Source organism: Notothenia rossii, assembly GCF_949606895.1.
Source record: "Notothenia rossii genome assembly, chromosome: 3".
NCBI classification, from domain to species: domain Eukaryota; kingdom Metazoa; phylum Chordata; class Actinopteri; order Perciformes; family Nototheniidae; genus Notothenia; species Notothenia rossii.
In genome coordinates this window covers 56487307-56508197 of record NC_136901.1, presented here as the reverse complement: position 1 = coordinate 56508197, position 20891 = coordinate 56487307, and the positions used below count along the sequence as shown (strand labels likewise).

Here is a 20891-nt window from a genome sequence, read left to right as displayed (position 1 = left end):
GGGGTTTAAAGACCCAGTGAAGTTTGCGCCTGTGCATGATCTGTTATGCTAATATGTATAGTAATGACCAAAATTGTCCATTGGAACCCATATCAAAAGATGTTGGAATAGCAATTAATTTGACGAGTTTTGAATTTGCCGCCTGGAAATCCGCAGTTGACCTCCGCCTTCGTGGGCGTGGCTTGCGATCTACTGCGTGACGTCACGAGATGGTCGCCGCCGAAGTTTTTACATTCATCACAGTTTATTGTTTCTCTGTTTCAAAGTGGAATTTATCAAAGTTTTTGAGCGAGTATTTTACTGGAAAGTGTGTCGGAGTCGACTGGAAGTGATTGCCAATCGAGAAAACCTGACAATGGAGGCGACAGTGAAGAAAACGGGAGGAAAAACACACGGAAAGCGATGCATTGCCACTGGCTGTAGTAATGTCAAGTCTGCCGAAGTGGCGATGTTTCTGTTCCCAAAAGATGAAGGTGAGCCTGGCTGGTGTCATTGTTTTGTAGATTTGTTGATTGTTCATGACAAATAAAGGCCACTGGTCGATTCGAGAGAGAGAGAGAGAGAGAGAGAGAGAGAGAGAGAGAGAGAGAGAGAGAGAGAGAGAGAGAGAGAGAGAGAGAGACTGACAGAGTTACAGGGTTGTTGTTAGCATCTGGTGCTAGCTCGGAGCTAACAGAGATTAGCTGTTTCAACAATAAGGAGAGGGAGAGTAATCTCCTGTGGGACTGAGAGAGATAACGCCAGCTCAGGGAGGTAAAGGACTCTGAGTGATTAGATTGTAAACTGTAGCCTAAGTTATCTCAGTGTGTTTGGTCATCTATGTAAACAAATATTTCCATCTATGTAATATTAGTTGTATAAAATAGGTTAAGAAATCCTTCCAATGTTTTTTGATTATTGAAATATATGTTTCATATGAGTGTTGAGAGCTGTATCCATAAATCTCTTAATGTTGCCCTCAAAATGCACCAGATTGATGCATTCGACTTCAATTTAAAGAAAAATATCTTCCCGGGTGCATGCCCCCGGACCGCCCTAGAGGGTGTGAGGTCATCACAAATAAAACAGGTTCACATGGATAGGATACTAGATAAGTGTGCACACTCATTATGTACACTAAACATTTTTCTTGGATTTGTTAACACTATAGTCCCTAATATATTTGTAGAAAGGCAGGAAATGGAATTAAATCGAGAACATTTTTCATTGCGGAGGACCCCCTGTTTTGTGTCCCCCCCACTTCTCAAACCAAAGTTACACCCTTGTCTAGATCTATGACAAAATATTGTCCTCAACTAAATTGACTTCCATGGCCATGCTAATGATGTCATAATAGATTACCTATAGAATAGAGAGTTTATCTTTTGACTATTAATGGTTGGATTTATTTTATTTCTACAGATCTGTCAAAGGCATGGGCAAAGCAAGTACAGAGAACCAGGAAGGACTGGGAGCCTACCAAATACAGTGTTCTTGGCAGTGAACACTTCACAAGGGACTCCTTTGATGAAAGTGCTCTACTACGAGCGCCGATGGGTATTGCGACAAAGAGGACCTTGATCCTGAAGAAGGGAGCAATTCCAACTGTTTTCCCCAGAGTTGGGACTTCAGCTGTGGGACAACTTTTAACGTCAACATCAAGACCGGCTTGATCTGCATTTGCAATGAGAGAGAGAAAGCGGGTAAAGTTGTTAGGCCTAATTTGTTGATGTTAAATCAGGATTTAATTCCAGTGGCTAGTAGTCTCCTGAATTATTATTGTTGAAATAGTATGAGCAAGGTGTAGGCCTATACTGTTTTGAATAATTTTGTAATCCATTTCATATTGTGTACATTTGCAGAAAGTAGAAGAACTCCTGGCAGAATCAGAAGTGGAGGGTAGCAGTTTTGCTTCCACAGAGGAATCAATGGAGATGGCCACTGACACAGACATGGCACCGGAACAGGTTTGTGATTGCCCCCAGGTTTTGTTTTAGATGAGCACATTGACTGGTTTTACCTTGCATGTTATCATGACTGGCACACACAGTGTACACATGATAAAAAACCTTCTTTGTAATATGCACACATTAGACCTTACACTTGTTATGTAAAACAAAAAGCTTAGCATTAGTCTTGTTCCAAACACCAAACATGCAACCGGCAAACCAGTCTGCTAAATATAATTATTGTAGAAAGTTGCTAGTCAGGCATGATATTGACTTACATATGCATTGGCTCTAGCTAAGCATTACTGTAGGGTACATGTTTATCATGATAATATTGTCTAGAACTTCTAACCCCTCGAAAATATTTTACAACATCACACTATGAAATGTATGTTTTCACCTGGCAGGAACGACAGAGTCAAGATCAGGCCTGCCAGACAGACTGGACTCCAACAGCTACTGTCAGCATCAAGACACAGACTGGGAAACAACTCACAAAAACAAAGACACAGTCAAAGGGTAATGCCACTATTGATTGGTTAATAGTACTGCACTATTAAATCGAAGTTTAATCAGTTCCTAAAAGAAAATGATGAGCGAGTGTGTCATATAATACTGTATTACAGTACGGGATATTCCTTCTAATGTTGAGTTTGTTAACTCTAAATAGTAAGCAACAGATCAACATAGATTTGTGGTTTTATATAAACACAATATAGTATTCCATTGATCATTTCATTTCCAGCATGCCAGGTGACGCCCGAGATGCTGACTGCAAGTCTACCAGTACCAGGGAGGCAGAGAAAGCTGAACGTCCATGGCACCAGAGACCCAGCTACACCTGACCAGCCACCACAGGCTGTCTCTAGCAGCAGAAGCAGCCAGGCGTCAAAGCTGGAGCAACACCAACTGGAAAACGCGTCGTCCAGCAGTCCAGCTGCACCACCATCAGTATCAGGCTCCTCAGACTGGGAACCCAGTAGCCCCATCTCAGCGGCTGATTCTTCTGACAAGTCAGATCTGTCAGAAAGTCGGGAAGCATTTGGGGATGAGATCTGCCACAAGGAACCCAAATACATCGTCTTTGGCTCCAGCCTCGGTAAACTGCTACAGTGGTGCCATTGTCCATCTTGCGGCAGCGTCGACATCCGTCACGTGTGGACAACCACTGGAACACTACTTAAGATCCACCAAACATGTGAATCCTGTCTGCAGGCAACTGAGTGGCAGAGTCAACCGAGCATTGGAAACTTCCCTGCAGGCAACATGCTGTTGTCTGCAGGCATACTGTTTGCCGGTGCGTCGCCAACAAAGGTGCTGCGAGTCCTAAACCACATGGGTGTGATGACCTACGTGAAACGAACATTCTTCTCACACCAGCGAGACATCCTGTAGCCTGCAATATAGGGTATATGGACGCAACAACAGGCAGCCCACATTGCGATGCTGCAGACTGAAGGGCGACCTCTGGTTCTGGGGGGTGACGGCAGGGCCGACAGCCCTGGACACTGCGCAAAATTTGGAACATACACTACAATGGAGCTGGAATCAAATGTGGTGCTCGACCTACAGCTGGTGCAGGTACAGTTTATATTGTTCAAGTTCAGGGTTTTGTGTGAGAAATGTAAAACTTCATCTGTAAATATTGTAATAGTAACAGTGTTTCAAATCATATTCAGCTCATTGCAGAGCTCCTGTCTAGTTATCTGCCTAACTGGAATGTTCCCTGCTGTATTTTCAGAGCAACGAGTGTGGTGGGAGCTACCATATGGAACTGGAAGGCCTGAAGAGGATGGTGGCCTTCTTTGAGGACATCCTGGAGATTGGCACTCTCGTCACAGACCGACATCGCCAGATTGCCAAATGGATTAGAGAGAATATGCCGTACACAAAACATCAGTGTGACATCTGGCATGGAGCCAAGTGTATGTGTCAATGTTGTTTCTTTTGAAGTTCAAGGAGTAGAGTCTTCTATTGAGTTATCGTAAAGTTGTTATCACCAGACAGACATTGCAGCATGCAGTGTAACAAATCTTATTTGCACACCTCACTCAAATAGATAGATCTCTTTATGATGTCAGTTTTATTTATTGTCTTTGCAGCTGTTGGGAAGAAGCTGAAAGCCATCTGCAAGCTCAAGGGCTGTGAGGACCTGAAAGCATGGCAACAGAGCATCATCAACCACTTGTACTGGGCAGTGGTTTCCTCCACGCAAGACGACGCAGAACTGATTGTGGATAAATGGAAGTCGGTGGAGCGGCATGTCCTAAACCTCCACAGGGGCCATGGTGGAAAGTTCCCCACATGTGCGCACAAGAGACTACAAGGCAGGGCTCACAAGAAGAAGTGGATCAAACCAAGTGAGTTTAGAGTCAATACTCTTTTTTCTGATATGGCGGCAGACGTGACATTTAAAATTACGTCTGTTGCATCAGCAACGGGTGACTGTAATTTTAACCGTCATCCACCGCCAAAAGGAGTATGGAATGTATACAGTGTATGCATGCTGAGTGATTAAAAACCCAGGACATACCCAGCAACAACAATGTACTGACTGTCTTATGGTTGGGTACATAATCCAAAGAGTTACGTCTGAGCAACAAACATTAGAATTGATAATCCATAATGTCAAGCACTGCCATTGAAATGTGTTGATGATTGATTTATTGATCTGTTGATTGCAGGTTCACTATCAGCTGTCAAACTGGAGAAACTGGTGACAGACAAGATGCTGTGCAAGGACATCGGCAAGCTCTCTGCCGTACACCAGACGTCCAAGGTGGAGGGCTTTCACAGCCTCATCATTCAGTTTGCACCAAAGTCTTACGTGTACTCCTACACTGGCATGCTGTGCAGGTTGGTCTATAATTCGAAGGCTTGTACTGTACCAGCTAGACTTGTTTCAGTTACTTGGGAATGGGCGTCTTTGTACCGTGCTGAACCAGGTCCCCGTGCTGTATAATAGCTTGCGACGTTACGTCACATCTCCCATAGTGTGTCAAAATGGAGGAAGGAACTGTGATGAAGTTGTCAACTCCAAGACACACATTGCCAGGACTAAAATAAAACACAAAATCACTTTCTGAATCAATATCAAGTTAAATAGAGCTGTTCATGTATAGACGTGGAATAATTACAAAAGAGAGATATTTCTTTTCACATTTTTAAAACGGTTTCTTTGTTTATGTTAACAGAATCCTTCTTGCCGGACTGCATTACAACGAGAATGCCAGCAGACATACCGCAACTACGAAGGCGGGAGAACAGAGGTTCAAAATCCGCTACCCCAAGTACAAGGCTGGAGGTCATGTTGTGAAGAAGATCCTAGTAGAGGCAACATTCAGTGAGTTTGAAATGAAATTATGAAATAATATTGTCCAGATTGGTAATGTACCGGTACTAATGATTTAGTAACTAATTCAGTTCAAAACCCCAATTGAAAGAATGATCTCGGCTTGATGACAGACACCATTTATTATCAGAGAACATTATAAAGTTCCAGTTTTGTATTCTGTCTTTGAACACTGTTGCAGGCTATGTGGATGATCTCATGAGAGAGGTGGTCGACCTCTGCAAGAAACCCAGCGCAGACAGGCCTGTACAGCTGGAGGAGCCTCCCACTCTGTCCTCGGCAATGGAGAAGCCTGACAAAGCAGAGGCCATCAAGGCACATGCCGGTCGTTTCAAGACCAAATAGTCACTGTGCATCTTCAACTGTGGAACTGTATTAAACATTCACTTCAGAACTGTATTGTCACTGTCCTTCTTCATAACCGTGATAGTCCATGGATGGAAACTGTCGACGAATTTGGTTCACTGCACAAGAGGGCAGTGGCACTCTTATGTCGCGTCCTAGGTAACCCCAGCAAAGTCTCACCAGCTGGCGGTAGGCTGTGTATCGGTGGCGTCTGCAAGATAAAACATTATAGCATTGATATGACGACAGCTACTGTAAGAGACTACTACAAATGAAGGACAATAGATGATAATAGGTCAACTTCAAAGTTACATTTTCTTATACTCAGATCATAAAAGACTAATATTCAAACGTATAAAGTTGCAAAAGTTGTCATGACATCATATTAACTGATACATTTATATACTAGTAATAGACTTTATTGTAAATAGTGTTTGTAAGGCTTACTCATTGCCCTCTTGCTGGAGATGGCCATAATGTTGCCTGTATCCACAGTATGCTATACGCAGCACCCAGATGTCTAGACAGCCAGATCGGAAGCCGGGGTGGTCGATTATGCAGCTGTGGACACCATCCTCCTCCATGGTCCTGGTGACAGCGGGGATTTCCCGACAGCACACACTCTCGGCTACAGTGTCCATGTTGTTACAGTTGTCGCACTGACACCTAAAACATATAAAACAGATGTAACATTATGATTAGCAGGAATGCCAGGATGTTTCAGTGTTGTCAGGTTGCGACATTTTGCAAGGTAACTGGATTTTATAATTAGGGTCTGAGACCTAGGTCGGCGAAGACCCTATTGAAATCGGTCGCGCAGCGACCGATAAACCTGCGAAACACACACAAAACAGGGAAAACGACCGGCAAAAGCACAGAGAAGGTTCGGAAATCATGATGGGTGATAGGCCGCGTGAGCCCAGTCACGTGGGCGAAGCGAAATCAATAATTTCTCTCGCACTTGTATCAATTTCCAAAGTCTCCGCCATGTTTACAATCACAACTGGGCCCATCTTGTGACGTGACAGCCGCTATCGTCTGCAACTTCCGGGAGACTCAGACGGCCGTTATTATTCAAATTAATAATTAATAAATAAATAAATAAATACATAATTACAAATTATTTTAGCCATGAACAGGCAAAATGATATGTAAGGAATGAAACTGCCATTTAATTTTGGCGCAAAAACATGCACTTCACGGGCACTTTAACAGGACATATGAAAAAAAGGACAAAGATGGGAGATGTACTTATTCGGGGAAATTTGCAGGGTACTTTAGTTACCCTCCTGAATGTATATGCCCCCCCCCGGGACCTGAATGGTAATTTTACAAACACATTTTTTAAATAATAACATTGGAGGCCCAAGGAATCCTAATTTGTGGGGGAGATTTGCAAAGCTGTTCTATAATAATTGGATACTCCTCAAACATAAATAAGCAAAGAACAGAAAAAACTAATCAGCTTCAAACAGAATTAAAACATCTAGAAAATATACATAAGAAAACCCTAAATACAAAAACTAAAATGGAAATAGACAAAAAAAAGAACGAACTCCATGTCCTCTCAAACGACATAAAAAATATATATCTTTCTAAAGCAAAGGTATTATGAGGAGGTAAATCAGCAAAACTATTGGCTTACAAATTAAAAAAACAACAGGTAGAAAACACAATCTATAAAATAAAAGACTCTGAAAAAAGTATCATACATAGTAATTTAAAAGACATACATCAAACTTTTGTCTGTTTCTATAAACACCTATACACACAGCCTAAAATAGATAAACCAACATCAGGAGTTTCCTTGATTCGATAACTTTTCCTAAAGTGAGGGATCAGCAAAATCATAAATTAATTTGAGAAATTATGGAAAAAGAAGTAGAAAAGGCAATCGCAGACTTAAAACCCAATAAAGCTGCAGGCCCAGATGGTTTCCCTTCTGAATGGTAAATGATGGATCTACTGATCCCAACAATGAGGGATGCTTTTAACCACGTGCTTCAGACAGGTATAGCCCCCCCCCCTCATGGGGCGAAGCAGTAATCTCCTTGATACCGAAGGAAGGGAAAGACAAATGTGAGAGTGGAAGCTATCGTCCAATGAGTGTGCTGTGCGGAAATGCTGTTCAACCATTGGTCAGACATTAAGGGGGTTAAAACGCAAATCCCAGCAATTTCTACCGGAGCCTACGCCATGGAGCATCTGCTTTTTCGGCAGGTTATTCTCATGCTGCTGTAAATCTGGAGATCAACAGACACTAGCGGCCCGCGCATATGATCAGACAACGTCCGTTAAAAAAAAATTATAACACATATAATGAGAGACGTTCTGTAGTAAGGAGGGGCGTTTCACCCACGACAGGTGTTCTTACTTTTATGTAGTTGACGGAGCATTTTTACTTTACACAACACTGTTTAACACTTAATTCTGCTTTACTCTTTAACTAAACAACCGCGGATGTCTTGAAGGATTCTTTCGCTAAAGATTTTGAAGATATCCGCATTCTTGTGACACGTACATTTACTACCTTCCTATGTTTTGGTGCGGACTGCGTTCACACCAGCAATGAACCGCTCCAGAGTTCGCAAGCAAGCGTTCCGAGACTACCTATTTTAGCGGACCAGAGTCCGGTTGTTTAGTTCACTTAAGAGATCTCGGACTGTGTTCACACCGACCCAAATGAACCGCACCAAGCGGCTAAAAGCACCAGGGTTCGAATCAACTGGACCATAAAAGGCTGGTGTGAATGCGCCCTTATAGTTCTGTCTCAGGGTACAAACTTAATATCGTAAAAACCCAAATACTGAGCTTTAATTACAAGCCAAGCCAAAATATAAACTCAACCATTGAACTTAATTGGGATCTGAACCACTTAAAATATCTAGGAGTAAGCATCTGAAAAGATTCAAAGGAATTGTATACACTACATTTCAACCCTCTAAATCAGAAAATAAAAGAAGACATAAATAGATGGAACTTAATCCCAGTGCTGAGCTTTGAATCACGAATGGAATCAGTGAAAATGAACATCCTAGGCTCTTATACCTTTTCCAGAATCTACCAATCGAAATCAAGCAGTTTAACGAATGGAATAAAACCATATCAAGGTACATTTGGCAAGGGAAGAAACCAAGGATTAGATTCTGTACACTTCAACTACACTGCGACGGGGGGCGCCAGAAAATGTCCGTTAAAAAAAGGAAAAAAACTGTAAAATAAAATACGGAGATAACATGTAAAAAAACAGTAACTTACCTTACCAAAAGTAGCCTCTATTACTGTAATTTTACATGAAATATTTTTCTTTTAACATATATTATTTGTTAGAATAGAGTCATAATCCTCTAGAAAACAGAATAATTATCTTTTAAAAATGATAAAGAAAAGCTAAAATACAGAAAATTACTTTTATTATTACAAAAAAGTACCGTATATCTAAGACCATTTACAAGTAAAACACAAAGAAAAGAACGTAATTTTACTTTGCAAAAGCGTTAGTTTACATCAGGGGTCGGCAACCTTTTTGATATGAAGTGCCATTTTAAAAAGAAATTGTTATCAGCGTGCCAACGATCGAGAATTATCAACGGGGCGGGGGAGAGCATCGCTGCTGGGAAGCAGTGTGTGGACCTGTCAGCGCAACTTACATGATGCCGAATTTAACAACACATTTTAAATAATTGGTTTAAACAGCATAATAAGAAGGACTATCGTCCGTTCTGTGATTCTCCAGAGCACACATGTTATGATACTAGGGTCATGCAGAGTGAGATGAGATCGCTGTCCCTTTAAGAGAGAGAGAGAGAGAGAGAGAGAGGGGGGTGTGGCCAGTCCACCCCTTTGTATTATTTAGATGAGAGATGAGCAGATCGCCACTCGGCTTTCAACTAAATACACAACCACGCAAAAACTGCGGCATTTATACAGCTCCTTATGGGTACTGCAATTAGTGAAGTGCTTTCCTCCGTGGTGAAACGATCAGCACTGCACCACGGATGAAAGAGGCAGAAAGTCACCTGGAGATAAAGAGAGTGGGGCTGCGTTGCTTGCATGGATTTCTTCTGCAGGTGACGGGGAGACGCGCTCTGGCGGCGGTCTCGTTCAGGATCCGAAATTACCATTTAAATATTTTTGCACACTTATTCCACTTATTCCTAGTGTGCCACTGGTTACGGTGCCGCATGCCAATGCTGGCACGCGTGCCAGGGGTTGCCGACCCCTGGTTTACATTAACTATCACATTTTTTGCCAAAAAAGAACTGTAATTTTACAAGAAATGTTTTTGTAATTCCATTAAATCTTTTTCTTTTAACATATATTAATTGTTAGAATAGAGGGTCCGTGTACGTTTTGTCAGTTTGATTTTTTGTTTAAACGGAAAGCCAAAAAACGAAAATACCAGCCTTTTTTCGTTTTGTATTTAAAACGAAAAAACCAAAGCCGTTTTCCCGTTGTTGTTGTTGTTGTTGTTGTTGTCTGAATCAAAAGACGGATAACGAGAAAAGCTAATAAAAAAAGTTTGTACGTTTTGTTAGTTTTATTTTTCGTTTGAATCAAAAAAACGAAAATACCAGCTTTTTTCGTTTTAAATCAAAAACGAAAAAACGGGAAACCAAAGCCGTTTCCCCATTTTTGTTGTCTGAATAAAAAATGGATAACAAGGAGACCTAATAAAAAAAACGGTCTGGTTTTGGTTTTTGATAACAACTTCATTAAATTTTCCGTTTTGTATTGAAGATTGAAGAAAAGCAGTCCGGTGGACCGGAAGTCAAAGAACATATTTCAAAATAAAAGACACGAGGATATAATGGCAATGCTGTAAAAGTTCAACCCTGGAACCCAGAAGTCTGACGAGGATAAGTGTATTTCTGCATTCACATGCAGATATGCGTTTAGAGATTAATACAAGTATGCAGTCCAGCTTGTTGGTGTGTGACAACGTCATTTTTGTTGCATACCTGCAAGATTTACCTGTGACAAATGTCAGCGATGTGAACAGAACTGTCATCCTACTTTCACCTGCACCCAACAGCAAGTGGGAGAACAAAATATCAGTTGACCCCTAAAACAGTTCACACAGTAATGGAACAGTTGAGCATGATTTTGTCCAACTAGTCTACATTATGAATTTAATGTTTGTCTAAACTGCTAAGAAGCTGACAGCTGAGTTACAACAGAAAGACATGCAGGCCATAATCACTAGGCGCTCAAAAGAGGAATGTGTGTGGGAGGCTTACATAAACTGAATTGAATCACTGTCCATTAGTTGATTAATAAACAAGACATTCAAGTCAAAGTTGTAGGCATTTTCATTTGTAGCACGCTGTAAATATGGACTATGAATCCATGAACACATGCAATGTGGAAACACACAAATAGGTTTATTCTCAATACTCATAACAGTATCAGACAAAATGACTTTACTAAGAGTGAAGATGACATGAACATAGTTACTGTATGGTACTGAAGACAACATACAGTATATTGCATTTACCTCTTCCTCTAACTCTTTGTCCAAAAGTGTCCTCCATTGTTGTGCACAACAAAGTGTTCAAGCTCAGGGGCCGTATTCACAAAGGATCTTAGGGCTAAAAGTAGCTCCTAACTGGCGAATTTAGGAGAAACTCCTAAGCATAATGGGCGTGTCAGTCTTACATTTAGGACTCCTAATTTTATTCACTAAGAGCAATTCACAAAGTATTTTAGGCCTAAAAGTAGCACCTAAGTCTGGGAGAGCTTAAAAGTCCTCGAGAGGACTCCTAACTCAGTAAGACCTATTCACAAAGAATCTGAAAATGGCTGAGAGACGAAATGTTTTGGAGACAATGGAAAACTGTGAATTGATCAAGAGATATAGGCTAAATCGTGAGGGTATCAAACTTGTTGTGGAATTAGTGCGGGATGCAATAACATCCCCGACTAACAGGAATAATCCTATTAGTCCGGAAATAAAATGTTTGGCAACACTACGATATTTAGCAACAGGGAAAATGCAACTTTGCAATGCCGACGATTTAGGAATATCGCAACCATCAGTCAGCCGTGCCATAAACCAAACCATCAACGCGCTCTCTAGACCACATATCATCCAACAGTTTATCCGGTTTCCTTTGGACAATCAACAACTACACAGGATCAAAGCCAACTTCATGGCAATTGCAGGTATGCCCGGTGTGGTCGGTGCTATTGACGGGACGCACATACAAATAATTGCGCCATCAAAAGATGAGGACGTGTTCGTCAATAGAAAGAAAGTACATTCCATCAACACGCAGATTGTTTTCATTCATCATGATAGGGGGACTTGAACGGCGGTATGGGCTGTTATTGAAAGTGTTTAAGTGCTGGAAATATGCTCATTGGATAATAGTTTGCAGGGTGCTTTTAATTGCCTCCTCGATTTAATGCAATTTACGTATTTGTATTGTTTGCTCTCTCTCTTTAACGTGCATATACAACGTCATTATCGTGGTCTGCACAAACTTGTCATCATGCGTGTATTCTGCTAACTGCACTGTCCATAACTATTTGATAGGAATACATTTCTAGCCTAAGCTATTTCCTTGTTTTTCGGTGATTTAGTGGGCTCGTTTGTGGGATGTTGCGGATGAGTTTCACCGAGACCGCCTACTCTGAACAACCAATCACCGTACTGACCGCTTCTAAACTCATGCACGAGAATCAACGTCATCCATAGGAACGGCGTGTCACTCTTAGTTCACTCTTAGTGATTTATCCTGAGTATGAGTAGGTCTCAGCGGCTTTGTGAATAACTTTTAAGAAAAAACTCCTACGTAAAATGTTTTAGCGCGAGTTAGGAGGACTCCTAGCGGTAAGATAAAATGCTTTGTGAATACGGCCCCAGGTTTCTAAGTGATCTAATTGGTTACATGGCTTTTAACATGTGCATTCTGGGGGCAGGAGTTTTATAATTGAGTGTGGTATTTCAATGACAGTGTTTAGCAAACAACACACAGGCTGTCGGTTTTGAATAACGTGTATAATGTACATAAGAGTGTGTAGTTATTTGGTAAATCCAGTGTCCAGCTTGTCGCTGCGTGACAACATCATATTTGTTGCGATACCTACAAGATTTGCCTGTGACAAGTGTCAGCGATGTGAACAGAAATGTCGCCCTACTTTCACCTGCAACCAGCAGCAAGAGGGAGAAATGTTTCAAGTTGTACTTACAATTAGGAGGGTGAGTAATTAAGCTTTTATTTCTGTAATGTTTAACTTATTGTTTTTCTTCAACAAGTTTGACTACATTGAAAGACAGAGGAGGGACAGTATGTGCATTCTTAATGAACATACTTTGTATTGTGTATGTGTCAGGGTGTTATGCTACAGGTCCATGAAGACAGGCCCCACAGTGAGTTCAGGATGGAGTGTTAATGTCTTAGTTACCGTCTGGTTCAACATGTTCCTGGGGATTTGGCTCATTTTAGACATGTTAGACACAGCCAGTAGTAAAACATCAACTTTAATATAACTAGCACAAGGTAGCTACTCCCCAGAAATGGACTGACTGGTCTGTGTGTGCTGCACAGCGGTCACAGATGTGTTTTGTTCCTGTTCTGTTGTTAAAGAGTTATTTTTCTTCGTTCATAGTATGAAAGTGAATCAATTCATATCAGTCTGTATAAGAAGTTGTAAGTATAGAAAACATCTAGGAACAAAGATATGACTTTGTATTTACTCCTTAAAATAGCACAATGTTATTAAACCAACATCTTACCCTAAAATAAATAATACAAAGCAAACTGAATACATATTTATTTTGTTTCTCTTCTTACAGGTGGTAGCTACTCCCCAGAAATGGACAAACTGGTCTGTGTGTGCTGCACAGAGGTCACAGTTGTGTTTTGTTCCTGTTCTGTTGTTAGAGTTATTTCCCTTCGTTTAAAAACGCAGACCATAGTCTTCCCATGTTCATCTGAATTTTAATTTCATGTCTGCGTCCAAATGGTTGGAAGATAAGGAGGAAGGACAATCAATACTGTATATAGTAAATGTGAGGTAAAGTGTGTCGCCAATTAGAACTCCAAGTGGCGATGAGGTCTTAAAATGTATGGAAAGGGTCTTAAAAAAGGTCTTAAAAGGTTTTACATTTGAATTCAGGATTCCTGCATATACCCTGTTTGAACACCACCTTACTAAGTGACAACACAAAATAAAATATTGAAAGAGAGAATTTCAGTCAGAAACAATATACTAATGCTATAGTTGGAAAATAAAGTGAAGTCAGAGTCATAAATAAATTACATGAAGTAATGATGACCTATATTATGCTGAATAAACATTAACACGTTACATGATGAAAATCATTTACAGTATGTGGAGAGGGAATGTGTGTGATGTGTTGCGTCTAAACTAACACTTTTGTTAACCCCCCAGTGGTATTGATTATGATACTGTGGAGAAGGTGGAGGAACTGGTGCTGGCAGCAGAGAAGCTGCCAGCAATCACACAGGCCCTGCGGGACCTCAGCCAGTACGCCCAGGCCAATAAGGCCAGCACGGTGGCCCTGACGACTGACCAGGTGTCCACCGTCAAGTCCAAATTTAAGTGCCTTTCTATGCCGAGGTTAGTAACTTGCATACTAATTCTGCACAAACTAGCCATATTCTAAAGATTTTCTAATTTAAGTCATTGCATTATACTCTTCAAACTGGTCAGACCCGTTAGTGGGTTCATCATTACAAACACACTGAACTGACAATCTTTGTTCAAAGCCACAAGGATTATTTTAGATTCTAGTGCAGATACCTGGGATTCAGAAATTAACAGATATATACATGCTGCATTACAGGGGGATGTGTATAAATTACATGTAGTTATTTTCTGTTTGATTTAATCTTGCAGCCTTAAAACAATGGCATCTTGACTTGAAACTTGTACTCAATATAAGTGTGATGTGGATGCAATGATGCTGCAACTAGCAGATACACACATGGATGTTAGAGTCCTACAATATGGAACAAGGGGTTTAAAAACATATACGGAGATACACCGATATACAAGAGAACCTTATCGGAAAATCTGAGTTTAAGGGGTTATCCCATTAAAATGGAAATCACTGCTGACTTTAGTCAGATATTGTTATTACATACTAACATAATCAAAATTACGAAGAAATAATGTAGATAAAATGTACATGCCTGCATTTTTGAAAAATAACTATCTAACATTTAATGCTGATATTCCCAGCTACTAAAGTATATGGGAAAACATATATATTACACACTGTAATATTAACAGGTAATATGAGTCAGATGAAAACTGCTTGAGACTACCATCACAATATATTTTTTATGTATTCTTGCAGATGTCATGGAAAATCCCGTGGTGGCACCATGCTGCCGTAGCCTGGTTGGGTGCCGACGTGGATAACAGAATGGACAGAGAACTCGCCTCACTGCCCTAAGTGTAGGGATGAGTCTTTCCCAGGGTGACTTTTTGAAATGACAGGGATGGAAGAAGTTATTGATATCTTAAGGGATATTATTAGGGGGTAGAGCTTTGTCTTTGTTTTGGGTTCACTTTGTTCATCTTGTGTGGTTAGGGGGGGTTGTGGAGTTGTGTTTGCTATTGTGTTAAATTAAGCCATTAAAAAAGCTATTCGTACTGATTGTTGTTCAATGTTACTGAACATAAAAAACCTTTTTGTCTTGATCAGATTTTGAGTCAGTTACAAATATGATCATTACTTTATTTATCTGTATCTCATTACTCTTAACAACTGCAGTGATTTAAGAAACACCAGACATAATTCTCAACATACATGTTTATTGAAATTAATCGTAATATATCAACAGACATTTGAGGCACCTGTGAATGTAGTTAGAGACACACAGAGGGCTGTTGTCTCTTGGATCATGTCACTGTCTCTGTATATGTGTTGAATCAGCATATTTTCCTCTTAAGGTGACCTCAAGAGACTTTAAGATGATAGTGTGTTATGTTTTAGGTGGGGCTGTATGAGGTTCTTATTCAGTCAGTGTATAACCTCCAGTTCAAACCGGAGAGATGTGATGTATGGAATACATGTTTATTGTTACACGTCATATAAATGAAATGATTGCCATGATAATACAACAGGAGAATGGAATGGTGTTTTGGCGATTAGGCCCCGGTTTGCAGGATAATCATTCGGGAGGGAAAGAACCGCTCCGATGAAAATCCCCAAAACCAGTGAAGTATAGAATACTGAGATGAACTGAGTTCTTACCTTGTAGGGTGACTGTGGTGATATGGGGAGGAAATAATAGATTAATATATGTATGCGGCAGGGGGCCGGAATCACTGCCGGAGTTTACGGGTCATGCTGAGACTCTGACTGCCGAAATCAGTGCCGGTCTTATCTGAAAACGACCTGAGGGTCGCCTGCCTGGCTAGCAGGGCTTGACTACGCCGCCACGAAGGTAGAACGTCCTGCCGAAGCAGGGATCTTGTTTATGACGGAAACCGAAGTTTACGGTGGCCCACAGCCACGAGACCAAAGTCTACGGGGACCCGCAGTCCACAAGACCGAAGTCTATGGGGACACGCGACCCCTTCTTCTTCTCTCTTTTTCTCTCTTCTTTTTTTTCTCTCTCTTTTCTTTTCCTCTCCTCTTCTTACGACCTGACGTCGCTGGGTATACATTTTAACACAGGCACATTGAGCACAGACCGGAGTCTACGGGGGGACACGTTCCTTTCTTCTTTCCCTTTTACTCTCTCTTCTTTCTTTTCTCTCTCTTTCTTTTCCTCTCTTCTTCTTATGACCTGACGTCGCAGGGTATGCATTTTTACACAGACACATTTGAGCACGGGCCTGGATTAGATACCTGCGTGCAGGAGAATGTAGCTCGTGACGTGTAGATGCAACGTGAGGCGAGACATTATTCCCTGTGGGCGGGAGCTCGCGGACTAGGACAGGGATACAGTTTGAAATCCGATACCATAATGAACATTTATACTTGAAAACGTGTTATGAACCACCACCAGTTATATGCATAAATACCGTAGTTAGGGTCCGAGAGATCGTTGGATGGCCAGGACGGCGCTGATGTCCGGGCGAGTGTAGGATGTGAAGGCAGAGGAGGACCGCCGTCCAGTTGTTGTAGGGAAGAGGAATAATTACCTTGATCGCGGCAGGTTTGCTGCACCTATCCTGAACGAGCCCTGAAATGCTCTTAAGACACCACCACCAGTTATATGCATGTTTACCATAGGTAAACTGAGAGATCTTGGATAGCCGGCACGAGCCGATGCCCGGCGAAGAGGGAGATGAAAACGATGTAATGCAGCTGTTGCTTGAGTACAATGATGCATGAATATCATACCCTGCTTAACATGAGCCATATGAGCATGAAACCAAGAATATGAAGTGCAATATGAGCAGCATGAAATAATGTTTGCTTAGGTAAATACTGAAACATGACCCATGAAATAGGACTAGCCCAATCAGCAGTTCGATTACGCCACAGTGAGACATAGATGCTGATGTGCTTGGTTGGGTGATTAGACTGTCTTCCATCATCTTACTTGAACTTCTCTTTCTCCCTGAAGAAACCCACCGAAGCCCGCGGATGGGGCGGCATCCGTGAAAAGCCTCATTGAGTCGGAGGAACACAGGAGGTCATCGTAAAAGAAAGTAACTCCGTTCCAGTGGGCGAGCAGGAGGGACCAGGAACGTAGGTCTGAGCTGCAGCCTTCGTCTAAGAAAACGCAGTCATGGAGGTTGTCGACCGCCGATGCTGCGTCCAGGAGGCGGGAGATGAACGAGCGCCCCTGGGGGATGACGCGCATGGCGAAGTTGAGGTGTCTGAGAAGGGAGAGCAACTGTTGTTTTGTGATAACTTGTTGCTTGCAGTATGACTTGGTGATGTCCCGGATGCGCTGCAATTTGTCGGAGGGGAGAGACGCCTTCATGTCTATGGAGTCGAGGATGATGTCTAAGAACTCTAAGCGTGTGTCGGGACCTAGCGTTTTCTCCTTGGAGAGAGGGACGCCTAACTCCTGAAAGCAATGTTTAAGCTTGGCCAGTGAGATCCCTGAGCTTTCCTGTGGCGGATCTATGAGGAGGAAGTCGTCCAGTAGGTGAAGGACGGAGGGGATTCTGACGATTTTCAGCAGGATCCAGCAGAGCGCTTCCGAGAAGGAATTGAAAATGCAGGGGGTGCTTCTGCACCCGAAGGTCAGGTGAACTGCAAAATAGAATTTGGACTCCCACTTAATACAGAACAAATTCTGCTGAGACGGATGAATGGGGATGATTTTGAAGGCATCTGTAATGTCCGCTATGGAGGGCCAAGCTCCGTGCCCTGTGAACTTGATCATCTTTATTGCATTATCCACTGGGGCATAGTGGAGGGAAAACTGATCTGGAGGGATGATACTATTGACGCTGCAGGATGGGCCGGAGCGGGGAGCGGACAGATCGAAATCAGCCTCTTTTTTCCGGAGTATTCGCGTGTGGCTATACCGATGGGATTTGAATGGAACACTGAGAAGGGGGAGGAGCTAGAAGGACCGACTATGTATCCTTTGAGAAGTTCTTTGTCGATGAGCTGGGAAACTATGTTGGGTTCTTTAGCGGCTGACTGTAAGTTTTGCTACGAAAGTCACTGTGGGAGATGAGAGGGCCCCTACCCGGAAGCCTTGGGAGAGCCCTGACAGGAGATAGTCAACGAACGCGGAATCTGGGTGAGTAGAAAGCACGACTGCTAGCTGAGGGATGTTAATGGGAGTGGAGGGGTGATATTTCAGAATGTTTTTCGGCCACAAGGTTTCTGGCGCAGAGCTACTGTGGGGCTATGGCTGCGCCTGGGGCAAACGGACTTCGGTTGTGCATCCCTGCAGAAACTGCAGATATGAAGAAATGTACAGTAAGGGTGAGTGCAAACATTTTCGTTAAAACTAGGACGAATCCTATCTTCGTGTCTAGTCTGCGCCTGACGGCTTGGTCTATCGTTCCCAGCATACTGCATGTGGGAGGCTCTGGGTGCGGAGAAAGGCACTGAGGGGCAGAGGGGAGCGATGTGGCCCTGTGCTCCGCAGCTGTTGCATGAGATAGCAGATTGGCCGCCGGTGGCCATCACGAGCAGCTCAATGTCCATCACTGACCAGTCCAGGCGGATATTGCTATGTGCTAGGTGGAGCGCTGCTTTGCTTGAAAAGCTTTTGTGGTACTGATAGAAGACGGATTTCCCGTATCTAATGTTGATGTCGCCGATAATGGCCATGTACGCATCTAATTATACTTTTCTCTCAGGGTAGACGGAGCAGAGAACATCACGGAAGATGCCGAAAGCGACCATGAATTGCACTACGCTGATGTCTCTGATACGCCTGGGGTCTGCGGCCTTAAAGACGGCGGTGATATTCCCTCCTGTGGCGATGGCTTTATCGCACTCCGGGGAGGGCAGAATAAGGCTGAGCAGATTGACGTCCTTCCCTTCAAGAATTTTCGACCTAAGCCATGAGGAGATGTTGGCGGCTTGGGAAATGAAAGGCCTACCTGAAGGGGGGGCTGGGAGGGCCGAAGCCAGAGAGTAGGGGGGAGCAACTGCTGGAATGCGTGGGACACCCTGACCCGGCAACCCCGGCGGTAATGAGGCAGAGAGCGGTGCTCTGAGTGCAGTGGAAGTTGAAGCTCCTGTGACGGAGTCTTCCAGGGCCTGGAGGCAAGCATCGATAGCTATCATGGCGCTCGCCAGGGATTGCAGGGAGCCGGCCGCGATACTCTCCATGAGGGGCGTGTTAGAGACACTCCCGGCCTGGCGAGCCTGGGAAGGGGTGGATTTTGGAGGCGGACGGGATCCTGGCGGGCTCGGCTTCCTGCCTCTTTTTCCTCCGCGGCTGCGGCCGCGTCCTCGCCCTGATCTCTCCGGGGAGCTGACTGGAGCTGCTGCCCCGGACTGGGGAGTTATGCCGGAGACCTGGTCTGAGAGCTCTCGGAGCTGAGAGAGAGTGAGGCCTGGAGAGTGAGGCCTGGAGCTGTGGGAATGCCCTGCTGCAGGAGCCGGGCGATGAGGAGGTCTGCCTCTGATGATAATCCACTGAAGGGAGCCGAACCGGGACCGAAGACTTCCAGAGAAGGTTCGTGATCCGAATTGTCAGAGTTTGACATCTTCGTTTCTCACGAGAAGGAGTATGTAGTACTACCATTGCATGTAATCACCTGAAATGACAGCTGACAGGAGGGAAGAGCAGTCATTTAAGGAATTTAACGTTTGCAGCAATTGGCTGCTGAGGGGTGACGCCCACATGTTTAATGAGGGGGGAGAGAGCAATAGTGACGTGTAAGTGACTCATTGTTAGGTCTTCCTTATTGAACTTGCGCTAAAGCTTTCATTAGACAGCGGTTGGCACAACCCCAGTTTGTAGGAGAGACAGGAGTACCAGCACAGCAGCAACACCTATTTTATCCATCCAAAAATGAAGGCCCACTTGAAAAAAACGATTTCAGTTTAAGCGTTAAATAACGTACACTTAAACTGATATCGCTTTTTTGGGTGGATAAAATAAATGTTGCTTCTGCCCACGTCCTCAGCAGTACATGGCTCTGCTGTGCCGGGGCTCCTTTATGTTTCTCTACATGACTACTGTAGGTAGTACACTGATTATGGATATATATACCACATACTACCCCACTTAAAAAGACCAGAACTATCCCCTGAAGGGCAGCTGTTGATGTTCACAACAACAAAAACACATGCAGATGGTTGTAGCCTGTAGAAGCCAGTGGTAGATCTGGCCGTGGTAGGCAGCGGTGTGAATTCTAGCTGTCATGGTGATGTTCATATGACAAGCGACTGCCAGCTTGAACTTTACAGAGAGCAGAGTCCACTAGTAGCACCTCACAGGTGATACCTATGGTGCAGAAGCAGCGGTGAAGCCTTGTAGAACTCTGGCACTTTGAGGGCAGACAGATCCAGCAGCTCTCCACTGATGTCTTTGGATAGTGTGCTGCTCCTATTTGAAGCAAATTCAGAGACATCAAGACAAGCTATCCTTCTCTGACATTGTTCTCGACTTTGGATTTGTGGACGTCCATTACATTACATTACATTACATTGCATTTAGCTTACGCTTTTATCCAAAGCGACTTAAAATAAGTGCATTCGACCAGGAAGATACAACCTTGAAGAAAACAGAATCATATAAGGTTTCATAGAGCCAAACATTTCAAGTGCTACTCAACTGGCTTTAGATAAGCCAGCCCTTTATTAGTATATAAGTGCTTTGTTAGTAATTCAATCGCTCGAAGTGGAG

General features: G+C 43.0%; 2 protein-coding genes and 1 long non-coding RNA gene across 3 annotated transcripts; all 3 read left to right on the top strand.

Annotated features, from left to right (window-relative positions):
• The first annotated feature begins 1578 nt into the window (after positions 1-1578).
• Positions 1579-6384, top strand: LOC307034248 (uncharacterized protein). The gene is made up of 5 exons (XM_079673007.1): positions 1579-1682; positions 1842-1946; positions 2336-2447; positions 2674-2778; positions 6136-6384. Exons 1-5 carry the CDS (start codon positions 1665-1667, stop codon positions 6147-6149), a joined length of 354 nt encoding a protein of 117 aa, XP_079529133.1. The 5' UTR covers positions 1579-1664; the 3' UTR covers positions 6150-6384.
• Positions 2817-5830, top strand: LOC307034528 (uncharacterized protein). Its single transcript, XM_079673354.1, has 6 exons — positions 2817-3509; positions 3670-3853; positions 4031-4288; positions 4613-4784; positions 5123-5271; positions 5462-5830. The coding sequence occupies exons 1-6, from the start codon at positions 3372-3374 to the stop codon at positions 5623-5625; spliced, it is 1065 nt and encodes a 354-aa protein (XP_079529480.1). The 5' UTR covers positions 2817-3371; the 3' UTR covers positions 5626-5830.
• Positions 6385-18400: 12016 nt separating the features above from the next.
• On the top strand, positions 18401-19012 carry LOC307033651. Its single transcript, XR_013806599.1, has 3 exons — positions 18401-18508; positions 18595-18802; positions 18889-19012. It is a non-coding gene; the product is annotated as an uncharacterized lncRNA (long non-coding RNA).
• The last annotated feature ends 1879 nt before the right edge of the window (positions 19013-20891 follow it).